The sequence below is a fragment of the Pagrus pagrus genome (assembly GCF_965226575.1).
Source record: "Pagrus pagrus genome assembly, chromosome: 2".
NCBI lineage: Eukaryota > Metazoa > Chordata > Actinopteri > Spariformes > Sparidae > Pagrus > Pagrus pagrus.
Window position 1 is genome coordinate 36236888 of NC_140186.1, and position 24703 is coordinate 36261590.

The 24703-nt window shown below is 39.5% G+C and overlaps 1 protein-coding gene across 7 annotated transcripts in view; it reads left to right on the top strand.

Annotated features, from left to right (window-relative positions):
- The window catches only part of tenm3 (teneurin transmembrane protein 3), a 454093-nt gene that overhangs the window by 369197 nt on the left and 60193 nt on the right, over window positions 1-24703 (top strand). For 5 of the 7 annotated variants that reach the window (XM_084378327.1, XM_084378329.1, XM_084378331.1 and 2 more), the window contains 5 exons: window positions 14292-14363; window positions 15159-15336; window positions 16131-16151; window positions 19567-19691; window positions 19847-19954. In XM_084378327.1, the coding sequence (XP_084234453.1) occupies window positions 14292-14363; window positions 15159-15336; window positions 16131-16151; window positions 19567-19691; window positions 19847-19954 (504 nt within the window). The remainder of the gene's footprint in view (window positions 1-14291; window positions 14364-15158; window positions 15337-16130; window positions 16152-19566; window positions 19692-19846; window positions 19955-24703) is intronic. The other 2 variants (XM_084378328.1, XM_084378330.1) reach the window with 1 other exon arrangement.

A 24703-nucleotide genomic window follows, 5' to 3' on the forward strand; every position in this document is an offset into this window, starting at 1 on the left:
TGTTGTCTATTAACAGATATTTCAATTTCACACTAGTTCAAGTGTATGCTGATTTCAGTTAGGTTGATAAATAGATTGAAGCTTACCAGATTGATCCATTAGCGTAAGGGCCAATTCTCTGAGAATGTAGTTGATTCTCACCTCATGTACAAGAAAATCAATGTCCTGGTGTTTCAGCAGTAGCTCTGCAATCTTAAAGCACAGGTTACTGTCAGTGCGACTCAGTTCGCACATTTAAAATGCTTCACAGGGTACATAATCTTACTTTGCAGATAATCACTCCACAGGATGTGGAATCTTGCTGGCATGGATGTTGGACTGTCTCACATGTCCACCTTGAAAAATTGACATTTTTCTTCCGCATGAAGGCCCTAAAGCAAAAAAGGAAGAGAACTGTTATGTTTGTTACATGCACATCAGAAACCATTTAACATACTTAAATGAAATACATAATAAATCCTGGATTCACTTTTTTTGTTGAATCTCTGCACAGTTTAATTTGAGTGGGAGTGGCTCCAAAGGGGTCGACAAAAATGGACCATCCCTCCTTTGGATACATGGCCTTTTACGGATAGGATACCTCAATGCACAAGAATTTGACTTGTGTAAATAGTTGCATAAATGGCAGTCATCAAAGTGCAATTACGACCAAAGTCCAATGTCGGTCCTTGCAGACAGCCCCAATAAGAATGTCCCACTCCAATATGTCAAGCTGCAAGTGAGAATTTCAGATTTAAGATGTGTAATTGTAGTGAACACCTTTGAAAACAACCATTATTCTCACCATTCTCATCCCCCTTGACGTGCCATTCCGAATGGATGTCATTCCATGAGGTACAATAACTTGGACCTTTGCGGGGATGGTTTTGGACACCAGTTCAAGGTATCCATTTGAAATCTGCACAAATAATATTTAAATTATTAACTTGCATATCAAATATGACTCACAAAAACAACTCACAAAACTCACCTCACTCACTAATTCCCTCCCAGGTGCCAGGCTCTGGAGATCTGCAGTAAAGAGGTTATAAGGCCACACCCTAGCCCACAGGATCTCCACTCTGCTCCTCCATGTATCCTCAAGTGCTGAAAATGTAAAACATTACAGCAATTTCAAAGCATATATAGCGTTATTACACCATGTCACATTATTGAACAGGATATACCATTGTGGGTTGGTTGACTCTCCAGTAACGTGGCTGCTGGAGGGTCACAGGAGTTTTTGATGGGAGCCAGAAGGTGGTCAGTTTTAGGATGTTGAATGTAGGCATGGGCCAGTTACCGGTTTCAAGGTATACCATGGTATGAAAAAGTCAAGGTTTCGAAACCACTAAATTTTTCCATCATACCGTTCCTGCAGTATGAGCGTTTTTTTTTAGTAGAGGTCCCTCACGCCGCGTGCAGCTGCAGCGTAAAGTGCCCTCCCCCCCCCGCGTTGGGGTTTCATTCATCCATTCATTCATCTTACTTGCTGCTTCATTTAGCTGCCACGAGCAAATAAATAGGCTGATTTGGTGTAAACATGATAGCAATGTTAGCTTGTTGTTAGCTTACAATGCTAGCATAGAGGGGGAACAGCCATTCCGAAACACCTCCATTGCGAAACCCCTCCATCCCGACACACCCCACTCCGACACACCGCTGTTCCGAATCCGACTTTCAACTTCCAATTACTTCCCAATATGGTTAGGGTCAGGGGTACCACAATAGCCTTTTCGGAATAGCGGGGAGAATACACTCGGTCACCTCCACTGCAGACTTACTCTTCAGAGGGTAAGAAATAATCAACCATTACACAAATGTATTGATTACCATCCTTTGTAACAGTCAACCTCATCAGGTCCATCCCAACAAGTTCAAAGGGCTCTGAAACCTGAAAACGGCATAGGATAATTAGACATCTGTACAAGAACTAGTTGGTAGGTACATTTGGCTGCATTTGAGAGTCAGTTGCACAAGTAACCTCACTTCTATTGGGTTGTACTGAATTTTTCCTTCAGTCAGGTCAGGCATTGAAAGACCACCCCTCTTTCTGGGCAGTTGCAGTACTTTAAGACTGAGATGTGCTTTTTTCCCATGCCAGATACATTTAGAGATAGCTTTATCAATATCAGAAAATACAGACTTATTTATCCTCATCCGCATTTGCATTGGGTAGATAATTCTTGGGAGAACATTCATTTTGATTAGACTTATTCTGCCCGTCCAAGAGAGGAGGAGGTCAAACCACCGGAGCAGATCACTTCTAATCGAGGATAAAATTGGGGCAAAATTAAGCTTATACAGGTTATTCAAATTTGCAGAGACTTTGACGCCCAAATATATGAAACCAGAATCGGACCATTTGAAGGGGAAGTTGGGCAAGGCACTTTTTTCCCCGAAGTCCCCCAGAGGCAAAGCTTTATTTTTTAAACGGATTTATCAAAATTAATTTTGTAACCTGAGAAATTTCCAAATAGCTCTATAGTCGAGATAAGGGCAGGGATAGAAGTTTCAGGTCAAGTCAGAAACAGAATAACATCATCAGCATAGAGTGCCAGTTTATGAACATCACCGCAGAGACTGACCCCAGTTATATCATCTGCGCACCTTATTGCCTCTGCGAGTGGCTCGATGGCTAAAGCAAATACCAAAGGGGACATGGGGCAACCCTGTCTCATACCTCGTCCGAGATGAAAGGCCTCTGAGGCGCAGCCAGCACTCTCGCCATGGGGGCACTGTACAGCAGCTTCACCTATTTAATGAATTCAGGCCCCATCCAAACCTCTGAAGAACCTCAAACAGGTATTTAAATTCCACCCTATTAAACGCTTTGGCTGCATCTAGAGCTACACATAAAGTTCTCTCTTGACTAAAAGTTTGCATACTGAATCACATTGAGAAGGCGCCGAACATTTGAGTGTGAAAACCTGTTCTTGATGAAGCCTGTTTGATCAGGTTTAATCAGAGCGGGAAGATAAACCTCCAGCCTCCGGGCAAGAAGTTTTGATAGTACTTTACAATCAACCCCAATCAGACTTATCGGCCTATGTGACTAGCAGCAATCTGAGGGTTTGCCTTTCTTTAGAATAAGTGAGATATTGGCCAAGTTAAGAGTTGGGGGTAAGGTGCCACGCTCAAAAGACTCTGTGTACATTCTGGTGAGTGGCCCTACTAACACCTTGGCCATTTTCTTGTAAAATTCTGGGCAAAACCCATTGGGGCCCGGAGCTTTCCCACCTGGTAGAGATTTAATTGTTTCATAGACCTCCTCTTTAGTAATTGGACAGCATAGAAGGTCCCTACTCTCAGCTGACAGTGTCGGGAGATCTATATGGTCTAAAAATGTGGCCTGATCCCCAGCGCTGTCAGGGCTTTCTGGAGAATACAAATTTTGATAAAAGCATTTCATGATATTAACCATATGTTTATTTTCATAGTGTTTAGCTCTTCTATCTATCTATCTATCTATCTATTGCCAGACGCGCCAGTAGTCTCCCTGGCTTGTTAGCAGACTCGAAAAGAGTCTGTAGAAAAAAAAAAACTTAAGTTGTTCATCCAACAGAGTTAGAAAGGTGGGATTACTGAGCAAGGAGGGGTTGAGCCGCCAGTGACGTGTAGCCGGGTCGTAGTAGGGAGGAGTAAGTTCCAGGCATACAAGTGAATGATCTGAGAGTGTCATGGCTTTAATACTACACGCTTTAACCCTTTCCAATGCCTGCCTCGAGGTGAAAAAATAGTCAATCCTTGAAAATGAATTATGTGGGCGGGAGGTGAAATCCTTCACTTTTGGGTTCAATATTCTCCAGTTGTCAAATAGGTTCAAATCGCTGCATAGTGTTCTTGTGGCTATTGCCATTTTAGATGGGTGAATGGACTTTACAGGGTTCTGGTCAAGTTCTGGCTCCAAACAGGCATTCAAATCTCCACCCAAGATTATGAGAGGTGATGTGTTAGAAGATAAAACAGCTATCAATCTGGAATAGAAGGAAGCCTCAAATGTATTGGGAGAATAAATGCACCCCAGAATAAGCTTTTCCCTGTATAGAAAACCTGAGATTATTAAATTTCTGCCTTCTGAATCCTTAAAGCATTTTCTAAGGTAAAAGGCAGCCTTTTATGTAACAGGATTGCCACTCCCCTACTTTTGGAGTTAAAAGAGGAGTAAAAGACTTGACCCACCCAGTCTCTTCTCAGTTTTACATGTTCAAAATCACTTAAGTGGGTCTCTTGTAAAAAAGCTATATGGGCCCCTTCTTTTTTAAAAGATGAGATAATTTTACACCTCTTAACTACATTATTAATTCCCTTCACATTCCATGTTGTCAGTTTAGTGACAATCATCTTACCTGTGATATAGATTCCATGTACAGAAATAAATGTGTCCACGGAGGCCCGTTGCTCTTAAACACTGAAAATAAACAGAAACAGATACTGCTGTCACATGTGAAAAAGTCGTCCCCGAACAACGACTGAACGCGAACAAAGATAATCAAAACCCACACCAAAAGAAAAAGCAAGCACAGATGTGACCAAAGGGGCTCACACTTACATAGACAACTAAGAAATACCCAAAGGATATTGTGAAGGGACATGACGCTAAAGGAGGCCATCACTAAGGAGAGGGCACAAGGGAAAAAAAGGACACAAAATTCTCCCAAGAAGAACCTCCGCTCCAGCCCCAAGTAGGTGAAAATAAGCTCAGGGAACACCTAGGCAGTCTAACCCGGCAAACATTTTACCCTTTTCTTTTCTTTTGCCCTTTTCTTTTACCCTTTTCTCCTCCCTTTTTTTTCTTTCGTCCCCCTTAAAAATATATGGTGCAAACCTCAGTAACCCCTGGATATCTGTCAAACGTAAAGCCATGTTTAGAGCCATGTAAAATTAAGATAGCCCTTTCGTTCCGTATGCAATTCGATGACCATCAAGGATGTAAAAGAACACCAGGGTGCACAGAATACTGATGATTAACAAAAGACACAGCAAAAAGAGGAAGGTATTAACTGAACAGTAGTAAAAATCAGGAGGTGGCAATTATCACAATAATAGAAATAATAACAGAACTACAGGCCCCTCAAAATATCTGAGCTTAATGAAAATTAACCAAGAGCTGAGTTAATGGAAACCGCCATTCCGACATGTCGCCATTCCGACATGAGGCCCTAATTGTCAGAATGGCAACACTTAAACCTTTAATTAAACGTCCCACCATTCCGACAAATTTTTCCTCCTAAGGTCGGAAACATCTTTTAAAAGGGTTAAGGTTAAGGTTAGGGTTAGGGTTACGGGTTGGGTTAGTATTAACCTTGTCAGAATGCCGGGACGAAACTTTGTCGGAATGGCGGAACGTTCGCATGTTGGAATAGCGGTATGTCGGAGTGGTGACATGTCGGAATGCCAGTACGTCGGAATTCTGGGATGTCGGAATGCCAGCATGTAACCTGAAGAGATCCGTATAGCAGAGACTCCCAGCTGGAGAAGTCTGCAGAAATATGTAAAGTCAGCAAGACCGGACCGTTTCACGTGTTGTGTTTATTTACATGTCTCACCAGTAAACAGGGTCAGTCAAGTGTGGCCACAAACTGTCGGGCCTCTTCTGCATTGTTAAAGCTGCGCTCCGTCCCGTTATGCTGCACCACAAGCCTCGCTGGAAACCGCATTGTGAATCTGATTTCCTTGTCCCTGAATTTTCGGACCGCATCATTATAAGAGCGACGCTTCAGACGGACCGCGTTAGACAGATCCTGATGGATGAAAATGCTTGACCCCTCATGTTCCAGGTTTGTTGCCTTCCTTGCAGCTGTTAGGATCCGAGGTTTATCCCGGGAATTATGGAGTTTGATGATCACCAGTCTCGGGCGGTCACTCCTCAGCCCGGCGGTCCGGTGAGCTCGGCCCATCTTTATGCGCCCCAAACCGAGCATCTTTGGCAGTCAGGACTCGAAAAACTCAAGTGGGTGTTCACCCTCCGTACCTTCATTCAAAATTAAGATCCGTATGGTGTCGCGTCTGCTACGGTTTTCCGTGTTGTCTATCTGGTCAGCCATGGTCACCTGTCTGTTCTCCACCTGGGTAAGGCTAAGCTCAAGAGCGGCCACCTGGTCATCCACGGCGGAGATCCGTTGTTCTGCCTCAGTGATGCGTTTCGACTGACCTTCCAGGCTGCTGCAATTTTGTTCAAGGTGTCAGTTAGTTTGGAAACTTCTGCTCCATAATTTCACTTACGTTTAGAGTAACTACTCGCACAAGCTCGGACATGTCCGTAGTGCTAGCTTCCAACATGCTAGCACCAGTCGGAGATGGAGGCGCCATGTTGGGCAGCAACGGGACATTGGTACTCTTTGACTGGATTGTTTGCCTCAGTTTGGCCGGTCTTTCTCTCTGAGATTGTCCGCCAGGTTTAGTTGCCATGTTGAAATACCACAAATGTAATTTCTGGAAGGTAAAAGGCACTTTTAAGCTGAAAGCAAAGGACAGAAGCGGGGGCTCTGCGAAGACACAGCCTTCAGCTCGCCATCGTCACTGTTTTCAACTTTCCATTACAGCATATTACTGGGCTATTACAGCATAGTACTGGACTGGATTGGAGATTTGTGTCATGTAATCAAAAAAAAAGAAAAGAAGCCAGCCAAAAAGAACTAGAGGAGATGATCAAACAATTAGAACAACAACACAAACAGGCAACATCCGCCAGTCTGAAAGAGACACGAAGAGAACTAAATAACCTAATTTCTGACAAAATTGAGGGCAATCTACGATTTGCAAAGCAAAAATTCTACGAACATGGAAACGGAGCAAGCAGATTGCTGGCATTTCCTTTAAAGAAACAGCATTAATCAAATATTGTACAAAAGTTAATATCTAAAAAACCAACTACTTTTCTCACAAGGCCAGATGAATTTGCTGAATCATTTGCTGATTTCTATAAGGCTTCATACCAAAACACAGATACCTGCTCTGATGATGAACAAGTAATGCATTACCTGAAAGACATCAAACTAACTGAACTCTCAGATTCAATGACAAAAGAATTAGATGAACCTATAAAGGAACGGGTGATACAGGAGATAATCTTGACATTAAAAAATGATAAAAGTCTGACTTCCGGTGGCGCCATGCGGTAGGAAGCAGGAGGCAAGGTTGCTCTTAAGAAAGACAATTTAAATTAAAACTGTAAGCAGTGATGAACGGGCCCTCGCAGTCCACGTGCGCTGGGGCATGCTGCTTACCCGGCCCCATTGCCCAATTATTGTGTATGCAAGTCTTAACTGTCCGTGTGTTAATCGGAGAAATTGCCTGGGAGGAGTTCAAAAAGTAGGTTTGCAACATTCTGCAAATTTGCGAATGGAAATTTAGTGTGAAAGTGAACGTGGCCTAGGTCACACAATTCAGCTGAATGCAGGGAACACGTAGATAAAAGTTTTAAAACTGTGCGACACTTGAAAATAGTGTGTTGACTTGATAATAGCGTCACCTGCTGGTCATTTTTGGTGTGTGAGTTACAGAGGCCAGTCTATACCACCCCTATGAATTTTGTTGACATAATAGTTATGGTGTTGGCATAGTGCCAAATATATAATTAGACTGCCACCAGACCGCCACCTAGTGGCGGATCGGTAAAACCTTCAATGCATATCCTCAGGAGGGCATTGACAATAATTCTACCAAGTTTCGTGTTAATCCGAGCAACCGATGTGGAGATTAAAATACTTAAATTTAAAGAGCACCACCTAGTGGTCATCACCCAACATTTTGCACAGAGCCTTAGGGGCTCATGGGGAAGTAGTAACCTGAGATTCATGTCATTCGGACAAACCAATGTGGAGATATGCAACACTTCCTGTTTGGAATGAAATCTGCAGGAAGTTGTTATTTAATAACTTGAATATTCTTTGGAATATCGAAATTCTTTTAATAACTTTTTGTCAGAAGGGTCCACAGATGCTTTGTGCAAAGTTTGGTGCAAATTGGTGAAATTGCCTGGGAGGAGTTCGAAAAAGTAGGTTTGCGACATTTCGCGAACTTGCGGAAAAAAAACAGTAGGCGGAAATGGCCGTGGCCTATATCAGGAGATTCAGCACAATTCACTGAATGCGTGGATATAAGGTTTTTGAACGTTTTTGGGAGTTATAGGCCAAAACGCACTTTCCTTGATTATAGCGCCACCTAATGGTGGAAATTCACAACGACAACAGATTAAATTTTTCAGCAGGTGTGACGTATATTCCAAGTTTTGGTGAGTTTTGGGGTATGTTCAGGCAGTGAAAAATGCGATCATTTGGGACAAAGAAAAAAAAAAAGATCACTAAAAAAACAATAGGGACCTCGCAGGATTCCTGCTCGCGCCCTAATGCCAAGATGGCTTTGCTAATGAATTTTATAAAACTTCTAAAGATGTAATATTCCAACAATAGTAGTTATACACAAAAACGGCAAAGACCCTACAGAATGGCAGTCATATCGGCCTATATCTTTACCGAATGGAGATCTTGATATTTTAACAACCATTCTGGCTAAACGAGTGAGCAAAATCAGTACCCATATTATACATCCGGATCAAACCGGTTTTATTAATGGAAGGTATTATGGAGATAATATCTGTAGGCTGCTAATTTTAATAACACATTCACAGGGGAAGAAGCAAGAGGCAATGATTCTATCACTGGACACACATAAGGCTTTCGACCGTGTATCTTGGAAGTTCCTAATTCAAACATTGAAAAAATTTAAATTTGACCCCAACTTTCTGAAATGGATTCGAACACTATACTCGAGCCCACAGGCATCAGTTGGTAAAGTAAATGGATACAGGTTGGAAGCCTTTACATTGCAACATTGATGCAGGCAAGGATTTGCATCGTCTCCACTCCTGTTTGCGATCAGTATAGAACCATTGACTCAGCTCATCAGAGAAGATAACAATATTAAAGGCATGATAATTAATGGAGAAGAGCACAAAATTTCTTTATATGCGGACGATGTGCTGTTTTACCTGACAGAACCTGCATTGACAGTCCCTCACTTAAAAAAGATTATTTCTAAATTTGGATTCTACTCAGGATATAAAGTGAGCCCAGATAAAACTGAGGCTATGAGTATAGGAAGCAAAATCGCGCAGGAGTTTCTAAATGGAAGTGGCCCGAAGAAGGTATTAAGTATCTTGGTATATATATCCCTCCATCACTACAGAAAATGTATAATGCCACTTATAAGAAAATAATAAATAGTATTAGCAATGATTTGGACAGATGGACAGCACTCTCTCTATCCCTACTAGGACGCATAGAGAGCATACCGATTAATGTACTGCCCAGATTGCTTTATCCATTTCAAATGCTACCATTAGAGATATCTAAATGCCCATTTGAAAAATTAGACTGGCTGTTCTCTAGATTCATTTGGCAAGGGAAAAAGTCCAAGGGTCAGACTTAAAGCCTTGCAACTCTCCAAAACGGCAGGAGGACTAGGACTCCCAAATCTTAGATATTACTTTTGGGCAGCTCAACTAAAACCTCTGACAGTGTGGATCAGGGACCTCACAGATACACTTGTGCTCAACATTGAAATAAGCCTATGTCAACAACCTCTATCTGATCTACCCTTTCTAGATGTCTCTCTGAAAAAGACTGAGATGGGAGAGTGGACCATGTCCACCTTAAGGTTATGGAGATAAATACAATCCTCGTTTAAACTACCCAGATCAATTTCTCTTCTGACAAGCATAGACTCAATTAGTCATTTCAAACCTGCTCAATCAGATGGGATTTAAAAGATGGTCAGAATATGTACTTAAATACATCCACCAATTATGTGATAAGGGCAGTATGAAGCCATCTGAGAAATTAAGAAACGCACGCACACGCACGCACACACACACACACACACACACACACACACACACACACACACACACACACACACACACACACACACACACACACTCACTGCAAATGCAGCCCACATCTCTTTAATCTCACATGCTGTATGATGCTCTGGGAACCCCATGGTGAAAGAGGAAGAAACTGTCATGTGTATCAACACAAACACACCCACTCATATGAGTGCATGCATAATATATGCCTAAAAGCCCAGAGGGAAGAGACAACAAATACAAACATTCACTTCCCACCTCATCAGCACCAGCAGACAATTGAATTCCCACATAACAAAGGCTTTATGTGACACTCCACCATAGTCTTGGAGATTAGAGTTGGGTGGTAGAGAAGTAGTTGAGCAGTGAAAAGACAAGGTAGGGTGAGAAGTGCAATTCTAGATACTCTAGATACTCTAGATACTCTAATACTCTAAATAGACAAAAATACTACAAAGAGTTATTATTATTATTATTATTTTAAACATTATAATTATTATTATTAGTAGCAGTAGTAGTAGTAGTAGTATTAATGTTTTTATTAGTATTATTATTATTACCACAGATCATATTTAGATTACTGTAGTTGTATAAATGTTTGTGTTATCAATATTCATATTCCAGCAACTATAGCTGTTATTATTGGTGCGGTTGCTGTATATCTCCATGCTCTGCCACCCCTCTTTTTTTCTCTCTCTGTCTCTCTGACTCTCTGTCTATGTCTCAGACCTGACTTGACAATTTAAGAGAAGATAAGATAGACTTTGTTGATCCCTCAGCAGAGAAATTCACTTATACTTACAATATCTGAAGAGTCATAAGCAGAGGGAAAACTGTGACTGAAAGATAAATAAAAATATAAACAAAACAGGGCAAGACAAAAATAGATTAATATAGAAATAGACACTATATATACTAAATACGTTATTTGTCTTTCACAATTGCACATGATAATTGCAGCCATAGTTGTCATATACACATGGTGTGTAGCGATGTAGTTTATGAAAAAAATCTATAAATATGAAAAATAAATAAAATCACCTGGACACAGATTGCACATAATACACGCATGAATTGCTCAGGATGGTTGCACAGTGTGAAATATATAATATGTATGAATATGAATGAATATGAATATGAATATATATGATTTATATCTCAGATAAGTAGCGCAAAGTAACTATGATCTTGAGGTAATGAGTTATGGTGACAAAGAGACAACAGCAATGTTACCTGTAAGAGTCTTACTGTCATTTAAATAAAAGATTTGCAGTAGCGCTCCTTCCAGTGAGGATTGAACAGTCTGCTGATGAAGGAGCTACTCAAGGCCCCTACGGTCTCATGCAGGGGGTGACCACTGTTGTCCAAGATTGATGTCAGCTTGGCTAACATCCTCCTTTCACCCACCTGCTCTATGGAGTCTAGAGGGCAGTCCCGGACAGAGCTGGCTCTCCTAACCAGCTTATTGAGTTTTTTTTCTGTCCCTCTCAGTGTTTCCACCTCCCCAGCAGACCACTGCATAGAAAATTGCAGATGCCATCGTGGTGAATAGAATGTTCTTAACAGGGTCCTGCACACACCAAAGGACCTCAGTCTCCTCAGCATGTGAACACAACTTTGACCCTTTTTGATATCTTATTGTTGAGATGAACACCTAGGTATTTGTATGTTCTCACCCTCTCAGTGTGCAGTCCTTGGATGTTCGCTGGTGTAATTGGGGGTGCTTTCCTCTGGAAGTCTATCACCATCTCCTTTGTCTTACTGCCCATTATGTGAAGGTGGTTCAGCTCACACCAGTCGACAAAGTTCTCGCTTACCCCCCTATACTTCTTTTGGTTCTCTTCTGACACACATCCAATAATGGCTGTATCGTCTGAGAACTTCTGGATGTGACAGCTGTCTGTGTTGTGTCTGAAGTCCAAAGTGTACAGGGTAAACAGAAAAGTAGTAAAGGAGTACCATACCCTGAGGGGCCCCTGTGCTGCAGACTGCACCGCATCAGACACATAGCCATAAAGCCTCACATACTGTGCTCTGTTGGTGAAGTAGTTGATGGTCCACGCATACAGGTGGCAGTCCATCTTATTACCAGGGAGGGATTTTACATTCCTAATAACGACAGACCGGCATAGTTTAATCTGTATAGTCTTTTCCTCTCCCGACGCTTTGCTTTCAGCTCAGCAGCCCCTTTTACTCCTCCTTAACTCCACAGGGATCTCCGGTCTGTCAACGGAGAGTATCCTTGAGTGAGGCAGCGCTAATAGCTGTTCCTGTGTGTAAACAACAGAACCTTGGCTGAATGGGTCCCCCGCTGCCATTTTAAGTAGTACAAAAGTATGCAAAAAGGTATCCCACTAATCTCACCAGTTGCACATCCATAGGTGAACATGTGTAGGCGAGATAGGCGTAGAAAAATATCTTGAGGAAACACTAAAATATCCTACATAAAAGACACAGGAAAGAAGTCAGAGCTGCTGTAATTAGCTTCCACTCATGCGCCACCAGCTTGGGAAAAAAATGTGTCTGAGTCTGAGGTTAAAATGATTTGTCATTTTAACCTCAGACTCTTTACATTTAGTATCAACATCTGTCCTGAGTGATGTACTCACAAATGGACAGCTTTACACCAGTTCAGACCTGGCATTAACATGCGTCTCAAGTGACCACTTGAATCACACACACAGTTCATCCATGGAATGAAAGGATACAATGTTTTTTACACAAAGAAAGAAATATCTCCATGTATATTGCTTGCTGAAGTAACCAAGAGGCCCAAGTAGTAAAGAATTTGTTGTAGTCAGAATTTTACAAAGTTCATAAAGTTTCTCCTCGCTCAACACCTCACAAAATTGAGGGATTTTCTAAGAGAATCTGGGGACTTCTTCCACAGGCATTAAAGAAGCCTATATTGGTTACTGTTTACTGTATTTGTAAAATTTGACATGAAAATAAAATGTTGTCTGATTTCACAAATTTAGTGTAAATGGTGAAATCAGTTGAAACAGCTCATGTTTTGCATTTAATGCTGAATTTACAAAAAGGCAGGGGCGGACTGGCCATCGGGAGCACCAAGACGCTTCCCGGTGGCCTGATGGTCATCCTGGCCTGACTTGAACAGTCACTGGACTGAGTGGACTGACTGGAGTTACCGGACGCCCGGGCCAATCAAATCAATCCATCTAGCTACGCAATGACGACGCTCGGCGACCTGTCGGCGTCACACAACAATCAATTAGCGCTGTCTTCACTCTAGTAGTCGAGAGAAATGGAGGGACAGAAGAAAAGGAAAGGTGGAGCAGAGAGAGAGAGAGGGACAGAAAACGGAAAGCCCTTGCCACAGATGCAGCAAAATGTTGCAAAATAAGCGACATGTTCACGAGGAGGGAAGGTCAGTCAATAACGCTATAGCTTTCATTGCGTTTATCGTTCAATCACCGTCACCACCAGACTGTGTGAAGTCACATATGTGCTGCTCCAGCCCCCTCCACACACACAGGCACACGGCCCGACAGTCAATCCAGAATACCTAGAGATGAATGAAAAATATGATTTTGTTGCATAATGTTTGAGCCACTACAGGATAGTTTATACATGCTGAAATAATAAATCATAGTTAAGTACAGCTAGCTTTTTTGTTTACTCTTAATCTATAGGCTGCAGCTTTGTGGCAGTTTTCTTTATTGTAATTCTGCATCATAAATGATAGTTTGACTATCATTGACACTAATGAGTGAATATTGTATTCTAAGACGTTCTACTCACTTACATTGTTGCTTATGTTAAATTTAAAGAAGTTAATTTATTACAGTTTTGATAAATTTGATAAGTTTGATGCTTGAAAGTAAAGTTAATTATTGAGCATCTGAGCTAGTATTAACAACATGTTTTCTGTCTCATTAGTTGAAACCGACTGTGTTTGTACATATAAGTAACTTGAATGAAGATCTCACTGTACTTTAGGACTCATTTATTCATAAAGTGAGGTGATTCCAAAAGGTTCCTGTTGTTCTTGCTGCTGTGAAACAAACTCATTCAGGTATTTTCTCTCTCTTTTTAAAAATATAGGCCCATTGTTTTGTGTGTCTTGCCTTGTACATTTGTGTATCCTATGGCTGCTGTCCTCATGAGGATTCACCCATTGCTATAACATTTGAAAACAGGGTTTTCAATGAAAATCATATATTCAAATAGATAACTTATTTGTCACTCCTAAATTTCTTTTAACTATCAAATAGGGTTAGAATACACAACTAGAGGAATGGTGGTCTGCATGAGAAGGGTGGCCTGGAATGGCATCAAATTCCCGGCCTGAACTATTGTCCCAGTCCGCCACTGCAAAAAGGGCAGAACAATCAGTCTGCTTTTATTTTCCCTCTGCTGCCTCTCTGTGCTCGTCATATCTTTATACCTTTCTCTCAACTTTACATATCCTGTCCACTAGGTATACTGTACAAGGGGAATGGTGAGAACATTTTCATTTCCCAACAGCCCCCTGTCATCAGTAGCATCATGGGTAAGTACAGATTCAAATATCATTGACTTGATTGAGCTTCTAAAACCTGCATATTTGTGATCTGTGTTGATAATGTCATTGCACAATGGTTAATAATTGTAATGATCCCCCAATGATCAGGTGTGAGTGTCAAAGTTCTCTCATCGGGCCCAGAAAAAAACACTTTCTGGGCCTCTGTGCTAGTTTAGAATATGTGTTTCCACCAAATTTAGGAAGAGACAAAAATAGTAATCATCATCATGTCTTTATAATAAAAATCCAAGAATTTGCAAACTCAGTCTGTGCATTTTTTACCTTGAGGTTTTTTCTTGTTTGGTTTAGTACTTGTTCTGTTTTTGTTTCTGATTTACTAATAAAAAGCATTTAAAAACTAACATATACAGTTTAGTCTCTACATGTAGTTTCTTCATTTACTCACCACGATGTGTACCTTCTTGTCAGACAATTTTACACTTACATAATTGTTGGGTGAATTTCAGTAGTTTCCTTGTAAAAAGGTTTCAATCAGCCATCAGAGGAACTTGGACCTATACCCATTTTCTCCCCATTTAAAATGTCCATTTCCCTATGCACTGTAGTCCTTTTCAGTGCCCACATCTTGTTACTTGGTGAGTTTCAATACTTGGGCGTAATGCCTTTGGCTGGTCATGCCATACCAAAGTGCTTCTACAGGGAATTGAACCCTGGGTCTTTGCGATGTTGCATCTGTCACACATTTTGGAGTCCTTTTTTTGATTGGTGAACAACCTGGCCTGGTCTATTTTGCAATCATAAAAAATAGATTTCCTCTCTTAGGAAATGGACGCCGCCGCAGCATCTCCTGCCCCAGCTGTAATGGTCAGGCAGAAGGCAACAAGCTACTTGCACCCCTGGCTCTGGCCTGTGGTGCAGATGGCAGCATCTTCGTTGGAGACTTCAACTACATCAGGAGGATCTTCCCCTCTGGGAATGTTACCAGTGTCATGGAGCTGAGGTAAAGGGGGGGGGTTCCTTTCTGGCACACCGTTCAATCCGCACCACCGCAGTTTAGAAGGACACTACACACTTTCACATTGCTGCATTTTTGGTGAAACACTTGATTTGGTCTTAATGAGGCCTCACTCAGGTTCATGTTCTGGTTACATAATTTATACTCTTAGGTAGACTTGGTTTGCTGTAGACAAGGCAACCATCTTGAAACACATCTAGCTAAACAACTCATGATCCATTTTACGGTAAATCTTTGCCAAATCTATTTCATCCAGTTTTTTTCAAGTCATTGTAAAACATACATACAAGTATGACTAAAAACATTTTTGAAAATTAACTGATTTGAGAGTCCTTGGTTTTTGATTAGAGCCGAGCATCCAGATTCATCTCTCTGCCTCGGTTGTTCCTCCTGCTCTTAACTGTCAACTGTTAAAACATGAAGGAAGAGAGGGACAGATGCTTTGCCAGATTGAATACGTTGATAGAAGTTGAAAGTTGGCCCTGAATGTAGAGGGATATATCTTAAATTGGCGCTTTGAATATAGGAACATTCTTCTGGCACACTCTTGAGTGTTAATTTCTTATAATCTCCTTGTCTTACAGTCATCTGCAATCTTCACTTCTGACACCTGTAAAGCATGTTTCAAAATCAAAATCTTGACTGTAACTTCTAACTGTTCCTTTTTTCTTTTCCAGTAAAATTTTCTTCTGTTGAGTTTTGTAGTTATACCTATCACCAGTCTATCTACTAACTCTTGCTTCTCCTCTTTTCTTTTCTTCACTTGCACTATATTAAAGAAACAAAGATTTCAGACATAGGTAAGAGTGACTAATCCTTTTTAAACTTTAACCTAATTTTCATTCCACTGTCAAATATGTTTCCTATGCACCAAACTCAAGTGTGCACATTTCTTCTGTCCTCTCACCTTTTTTTTTTTTCAAATAAACTCATTAATAATAAACTAAGTATTGCTCATTCCAGGCAGCCTTCAGACCTGAGTTTACTGATATTCTTAGCCTGAGTTCCAAGTGCATCAAGTAGACCGTGAGCTGGATCAAGCTGTTAGCAAGCTTACTTTTAGCTTGGTTTGCATACATATTTTTCCAGTCTAGTATTGCAATAAAGCTGCAATGATAAAGGATAATTCTGATTAATTGCAACTTGCATCTTATTTTTGTTGTTTTGGGTGTCACTTATATCTGTTATGATCACATGTTACTCACTTAAGTAATTGATAAAACTGGGAAACCTGGAATCATCTATTCACTTACGAATAAGTAATGTTAAAATATGACTGTGTGACTAGTTGCCAGCTTTGTCTGTCTGCCATTTGGTGCTGGGCAGTGGGTCTCTGGGTTTATGAGAGATTATTCACTGAAAACAGCTTGTGACTGGAAATTTGCTTAATGAAAGCCCAGTTCGTGGTCAGAAAACCAAAATAATAAGCACAAAGAGGCTCAATTATAGGGCTGTGTAGAGCACTTCAGTGATAATCTCCTGTAGGTTTGTCACTAAATACTACTCCTTTCAAATTACATATAAGTCCTATGGTTATGATGAACACCCATCATTACAGGTCTCAGCCCAGAACAGACCCCATTAACTTCAGGTGCTGATCCAGATAAAGGGAAGGATCTTCAGTTTATGCACTGAGAGTTAGTTGCACTATTTTTGGCAATTCGATCTTTTCTATAACAATAATAATAATAATAATAATGATAATAATAATAATAATAATAATAATAATAATAATAATAATAGAGTTGTAGGCTTATTATCTGTGCAGTATTATCTTTCTTCCTTAGTTACGTACACATACAATACTGTGGATCAAGAGTACCGGGTGGTTGGTGTTAGGTGTGGCCCAGAGCACACCAGGATTCGATCAACACTATTTTATTAACAATTACATTTAAAACAAGGAGCGAACTACATGGTATTGAACTTGGGTGATGACGTCTCCTTGCTGGTGTCTGCCACCTAAGGGGCAATGGAGAGGCAAATCTTTGTAAGCACTGTCCCTCTTGTTTAGAACTGAGAGTTCTCCCTGTGAGTGACACTTCACGACAGGATGACCGATCTGATTTTCAGTTATTGCAACAAACCCTCTCTGCTTATTGATCGTTGATGTCTGTGGTAACAGATTTCGACTTCTGAAAATATTCCATAAAAGCAGTTTTCTTTTCGTGGTGCGGTCTTCCCCTTGACAGGTGGTTACTGGTTACAAAAGCTGCATTGTTGTACAGCAGCACACTGGCTACTCTCACAACATATTATGTCAACATTTCTACATCATGCAGATGTAATCTGTTTTATCACTCAACTAGTTTAGCAAATTTAAATTATGGGACAAGATGAACATAATATGTAACAAAATTGGATACGTGTCTATCTTGCAGTAAAGTACAGTATCTCTCAAGCCACTGATAGTTGCTTATCGTGCCCTCACATGCGGATCATAGGTTGCGACCCGTGTTCTTGAGACTGCCATCCCAAGCAGAACAACCGCAGCAGTGAAGAAGTGCCCCAAGACAAAGTCTGTGTTCAGAGAAGGTTTGGGTGGATGCTTGGTCAGCATTTAATCTGACTTTTCCCTTTTAAAGAATGACTTCAAGATGGTTTTTAATATAGTAACCATGACAAAAGTCCCCTAACCTTAACAAAGTATACATTTTAACCCAAATCATGGTCTTTGCCTAAACCCAACCAAGTATTCTTTGTGCCTTAACCTCACCAAACCAGTTCTAAAAAAATGCTAGAATAAGTTAATAAGAATAATAAAGTTCCATTGAGTCGTGTGGGTAAATACTTTCATTTGGTTTTCTGGGGTCATCTACCTTTTAATGAAGATGCATCAACAATCACATTACACTCACTTTGTGATTTAGGCTGGGACATTGGGATTTGCTGTTCTGTCTAATCCCCTTCATTTCCCTGTCCCCCCTTCCGAAAAGTAAACTTTATTTTCTCATACGCATAAACAGCAGCACTACACCGGGAGCTTTTTTCCACCGGCAAGATATAATGATTAGATTGAACGTTTTGGTTCATCCAAATGCAGTTTTCAATTAAATTAACTTTTTAATTAAAACACAATTTCCTCTCAGGAGGCCTTGTTGTGTCAATGAGCCTTTTTCTGCCTACCTTTCTTCACATTGCCTCAGTGGGCTTTCCCATCTTGGCAACACTTTATAATAATGGTAAATTAATTAACATTAGTAAATGTAGTAATAACATTACCTATGGTTAATTAATAGTTAACTAATGTGTCAAGTAATAATTTACTAATATTTCAACACTCAGTGCTAATAGAGACCCTGATAATGATAAAAAGGGAGTTGGTTACCTTTCTGAAAAACTGGAGGTCTTCATTTAACAGCTCCCTCTTGTCCCATTGCTCTTACAGACTGTATAAATCTACTCTGACATATTTAAAAGTGATCCACTGTCAAAAAATGCCATAATATAATTATTATAATAGTTTTGCTCTGTCATTTTTATGATGAACAATAACAATGCTTAACTCACAGAACAATGCATTTCCTGTGATAGCCTACTTCAAAATGAAAGTCAACACGTGTTTTGCCGGTTAAATGCTTTTAATGTGAAGCTGCAGCAGTAGGCAGTGTTCTTTTCGCATCAGCAGTACATTAACACAGCACTCTATGGATAGGTAGCGTCTTTTCTTCTAAAAATCCTGGTATACTGGGCAATACTGATGTTGTCACGAGGTTATTAGTTGGTGGGAAAACTTTTTGTCTGCCTGCACCCACAGCAAAGTTAAAACTGCCTACTCCTGCAAGATTTGTGTTAGGTCCGACGGGATCCCAATCACAATGCAGGGCCCTAACATCAATCACTTGGTATGCTGCTGGTTACTTGGCTGTCACTTCATTGACTTTTCTTTTATTCATAACATCTTCATCATCAGCTCAAGACAGTCTCCTTCATTTCCCCATCATAATGACGCTGGAACCAAATTGTAAACCTCTCTGCTGATGATGATTTTATTGTAAGCTTTCGTAAGCGTTTGTAAAATTGTTAAATACGTACACATACATACACTCTTCTGGATAATTTTAGAGTTTGTTAGAGTAGCACTCAAGTATTTAATCAATGTTATCAGAGATACTGAAATTGTTAAAGATACATGCAGACTAGCCTCAATAAATTCATTCTTGTTTCTGTCATTTGTCACCCACCTCCCCTTTTATCCACCACTTCCCTCCATAGCAACAATCCTGCTCACCGTTACTATCTAGCCACCGATCCAGTAACAGGGCAGCTGTATGTGTCAGACACTAACTCGCGTCGAATCTACCGACCCAAGATGCTCAGCGGTGCCCGTGACCTCATCAGTAAGAATGCACTTCTTTTGCCCAGTAAAACAACATGTTGGTATGGATGAAAGTAATCAGTATTTTTCAAATGTTAATTTAAATGTATTTACATGCATATATTAATTACAATTAAAATTCTTACAATATAGCATGATCTGTGTGTGTGTGATCAGGTAATGGAGAAGTAGTGGCTGGTACAGGTGAACAATGTCCCCCATTTGATGAAGCACGATGTGGCGATGGAAGAAAAGCTACAGAGGCACAGCTACTGGGACCTAAAGGTGCAAACACACACACACACACACACACACAAACACACACATACACTCACACAATCACACACAATCACACACAAACAAACAGGTGGTTATTATCTGAGCCTGTTTTATAAGCATAGTCACTGATGAGGATTCTCATGACATAGTTATACAGACAGATATGCCTGTATCATGCAAAGACTGACCTGTACATTCACTCCCAATTAGAATATAGCTTCAAAGCTATACTGAAATGTTCAAATCCCTGCGACTTGGCAAAGAATAAAAACTTGTGCACAGTCTGGGTGGCAGAGTGTATGGGATGTAGGAGCTAGCTGTAAGACATTCATTGGATTACATTTCTTATGACTGATTTTGGCTGTTTGTTTGTCCATGAACCAGACTGTACCAACTATAGGCATTCTTTCAAGCAGATTTTTGAATTTACTGCTTAATTAACAACAAGCAAATGCAGCTACAGCAGTGATTGATTGATTGATTGATTGATTGATTGATTGATTGATTGATTGATTGATTGATTGATTTAAATCTGTATTCTATGTCCATATAGTTCATAAACAAACAAACCAACAAAAGAGTAGTGCATATTAAAATAGGCAATTCTAATTACATGTTCGAAAAAGAGTGGGAAGAAGTGTAAACGTATCTTATCTCACCCCCTCTCCACTAATCTTAAACTAATAATTCAGCATAGGCTTCCTTATTTAATAATTGCTTATGAATACATAAACACATAAATAAATAACTACGCACGTAATATATATACACAAATATACAAACATGCAAATATTTATAATTTACAACCAAATCCTGCAAAATATAATTTAATTTATCAAACTTTATCTTATATATTGATTTATGTTGTCTTCTATAAACGTGTACTATTCCCATAATCAATTATACATGTAATAATAATTTAGGTATGTATTTTCCAGCACCCACTTGCCCCTCACCATACATATCAACATATTTACATATGTACGTATACATATATACATATTTACCCACTTTCCTTTCTGTAAACAAAATAAATAAAGGAACAACCAGTACAAAAACCATCACAATGCCCTAGTGAATTTTTAAAGCCCTTCTGCATCCCTGTACCTTGTGAAAATCATGTATTTGTACATCTTTTTAAACCAGTTTGTGTTTGGACATTGCTTCACCATTGTCGCATTGTTTTACACCAAGAATTGATAAGGAAAAACTTTTGAGTGTTAACTTAGTGTAACTTAAATATGGTAAAATGAGTGACCAGTAGAGAATATGGAGAGATCTGTGATCCAGAACATGCTTGACTTTATTCAGTACTCAAATGCTTCTTGACAGTTTGGATTGTACACGATTTATGTGAGCTTTCCAGCGGATTCTGTCATCTGTTGTCACCCCAACGAATTTGTAGTCATTAACTATTTCAATGTTGACACCATCTATTTGTATCTGTACTTGAGTATTTGCTTTATAATCACCAAATGAAATTATTTTTGTTTTATTCAAAATTAATGAACATTTATTTATATCAAAGCACTTTTTAATTTTCCCATTTCTGTAGTGATCACCTCTCATAATTGTTGGAGATTCTCACTCGAACAAAGAATATTTGTATCACCATCTGATTGAGCCTCCACTTTCTTGCAAAGCCTCGCATGCAGTTGTCATTGTCATTAAAAGGTGGCATGACATCATTGCTTCAAATCTAGATGTGGGCACATTCTAAGTAAATCAATATTATAGTATTGATACACACTGCAGAATTACTTATGCAAGCTTGAACCATGATGTTGAAGTCATGATGTTGTAGTACACAAACTGGCATGGCTCATCACAGCCCAGGAAAGGAAGGCTCTACAGTGGGTGATTAAAACCACCAGAACATCACTGGTACTATCTACAGAGCATCAGTGACATCAGTGAAGTGAGATGTCTGCACAGAGTCCAAAGGATACTAAAAGACAACACCCACCCAGACACAGTCTGTTCACCCTACTGCCATCTAACAGCAGATACAGAAGTATCTGCTGCCATACCACCAGACTACAGAGCAGTTCCATTCTCCAGGCTGTGAGACTCCTGAACTCATCCTCAGCACACCACCATAAAAAAAAAAAGTTGTTTTTTTGTTGTCGGTTCCTTATGTGGCATAAAGGGACTTCTTTTACCCTGTGGTTATAAAATGATTATTAAATTAACCTTGGATGTGGTGGTAGATGTATTAATTTACCACTCTGGTAAATGGACTTGCATTTCTATAGTGCTTTTCCAGTCTACTGCCAACTGCTTATCAGGCAGCAATTTGGGGTTCAGTATCTTGCTCAAGGATACTTCCACATGCAGCTGGGAGAGCTTGGGAATCGAACCAGCAACCTTACAATTACTGGATTACCCACTGTACCTCCTGAGCCACAACCGCCACTATATATGGAACAAAATTTGTCTTACTTTCATTAGTTAATTATCCAGTCTATGGGTCAGTCTGTATGGATTTTCTGATGGTCCTGATATTATTTTATCGATAACATGTTGATATAAATATGATTTAAATAATATCTGTGCCTTTTTTTTTTTGGTAGTGTATTAGCAGTCTGTTAGTCTATTGAGTGTACTGGATAACAAATGGTTATATTCATTCACAGAATGGCTTAATAAATATTTTTAGTCCCTACTGTAACAGTTAGTGTGATTTCATTACTGATTCTCATATATACTAAGGACTCCTTTCACTCACTCAAAGCAGTTTGCAAATTTCTATCAACAGACTATCCTTTTTGACTGATTGGTTTTGGTTGTGATCTAGTGCTTGTCAGTTGCTCACCATTATTTTTCTATTGCCATCTTTTTTGATCTGACAATAATGAGTAAATTAGATGACGCTGTTTGAGAATTATAATGTTGTATTATGTCATACTCTGGGGTAATCTATTGTTTTTAGTTGGGAAGCAACATTTCCAGTATTATGTAGTAAGTCAATCATTTACAAGCACATGTTTGAATGCTTTCAGGTCAGTAGTATTAGGGAAAAAAATTATATTGTACATTATTTTAACTTGTATACTAAATGGAGGACATTTTGAGTCGCCAGAGTAAAGTCCTGGTGGATAAATATTAGTTTTACAGTACTGCATCAAATGTATCTAATATATTCAACATTTTAAGCTGTTAACTGTTGAATGTTTACATTTTTAGGAGGCTAATTTTTTGGAAACTTTCAATGGTTAAACTAACTGCTAATCATGAAATCTGATCAGGAAGCGATCTTATACTTGACCCTGTATAAGCCATAGTGGTAATGAGCAGTCTGCATGGAGCCTAAGTGCAACCATAAATCAGCCTTCAGTCATTATTCATCACATGCAGTGAATTTGTAGTCTAATAATGTTTAAAATTGGTTATTTCTTTGTGAGCTCTTTCTGACTTCAAAGAACATTACATCAAAAGCATTTAAGTGCTGCATAAATTCCTGTCATTAACCAGAATTGTATTTCTTTACTTGGGTCCTGATGCAGATGGACAATCACTAAAACTGTCTAATCAACAAGTTACCTGTCTATTCAGCTCGCTTTTTGTTTTCATTTGTAAAAAGACAGTGTGAACAGAAACAAGATTAGGGCTAAAATGAAACAATTTATAATTTTTTCTGAACCAAATGAATACAGGTGTGGGGTGTATGTTGTTCGGAGCTGTTTATATACAACATGTTTATAAGACTTTTTGTTGTGTCCATCAGTACTTACTGTTGTAGGGGATAACCCCTCATATTTAGTCTTCACAAATTTAGCTAAATTGTTATCATAAATTAATGGTTTACAATGAAAAGGCACACAATGCATTATTCATAGTGATGTGTTTGTTTTATTTTTGTTGCTAGAGCTGCAAACTTCAACACTGTGGGCAGTTGGAAAGATACTTAGATTTGTGATATATTAGTAGGTCCAGTCATGTACAATCAGATCACTTCTTTCCCTGCCCTATATAAGCAGTGCACTTTATGCATCACTCTGACAATGTGCTAAAGCTGAGACATCACTGTCCCTAAAAGGAAACTGGTGCGAGAGGCACATAATCCCCACAAGCCAACATACAGCACCTTAAATTAAGTAAACTTTGAAGGAAATGACACTTTTGGTTACAGAAACTGACGATGAACCACAGGGGGTTCTTTAGCTATGGGAGGACAGCTTCCACAATGTAGTCCCTGACATCTGCAGAGCTTTTGTGCATGATGACAGTTTTTATGCCTCCATGCCGGCAATAGCTGTGGCCGGATTCATTGTGTTTTCAGTCCGTCTCTCCATCTTTCCATCCCATTATTTTAAATGATATCTCACGATCGCGTCCACTTGTACTTAAGGGCTAACTAATTAGATTTTGGTGGTAAAATGGATAATGCATAACTCAATAATTCATACAATAATGGCACACATGTTTAAAAAGATACAACATGCACACTGGTTTTGCTCAAATTCAGGTGATTGTTGTTTCACCATGTGATGAAGTTTTCTATCAGTCTTCTGTACTCCACTGTAAAAAATGTCTCCAAGTGAAGACAGCAGGTTTCTCACTGGAAATGATGTACTGGAATCATACATTTCAATATAGTGAGTACTATAATCAGAGCTACATGTTATTAGATTCCTTCAAAGTATTCACTACATTATTATTATATTCCATAAGTCGGGACAGACATGGATGTAGACTGCAACTTGACTGGTGCACTGTTTTTTGTTTTTTTATCCTGCTTGAGGGTAATAATAA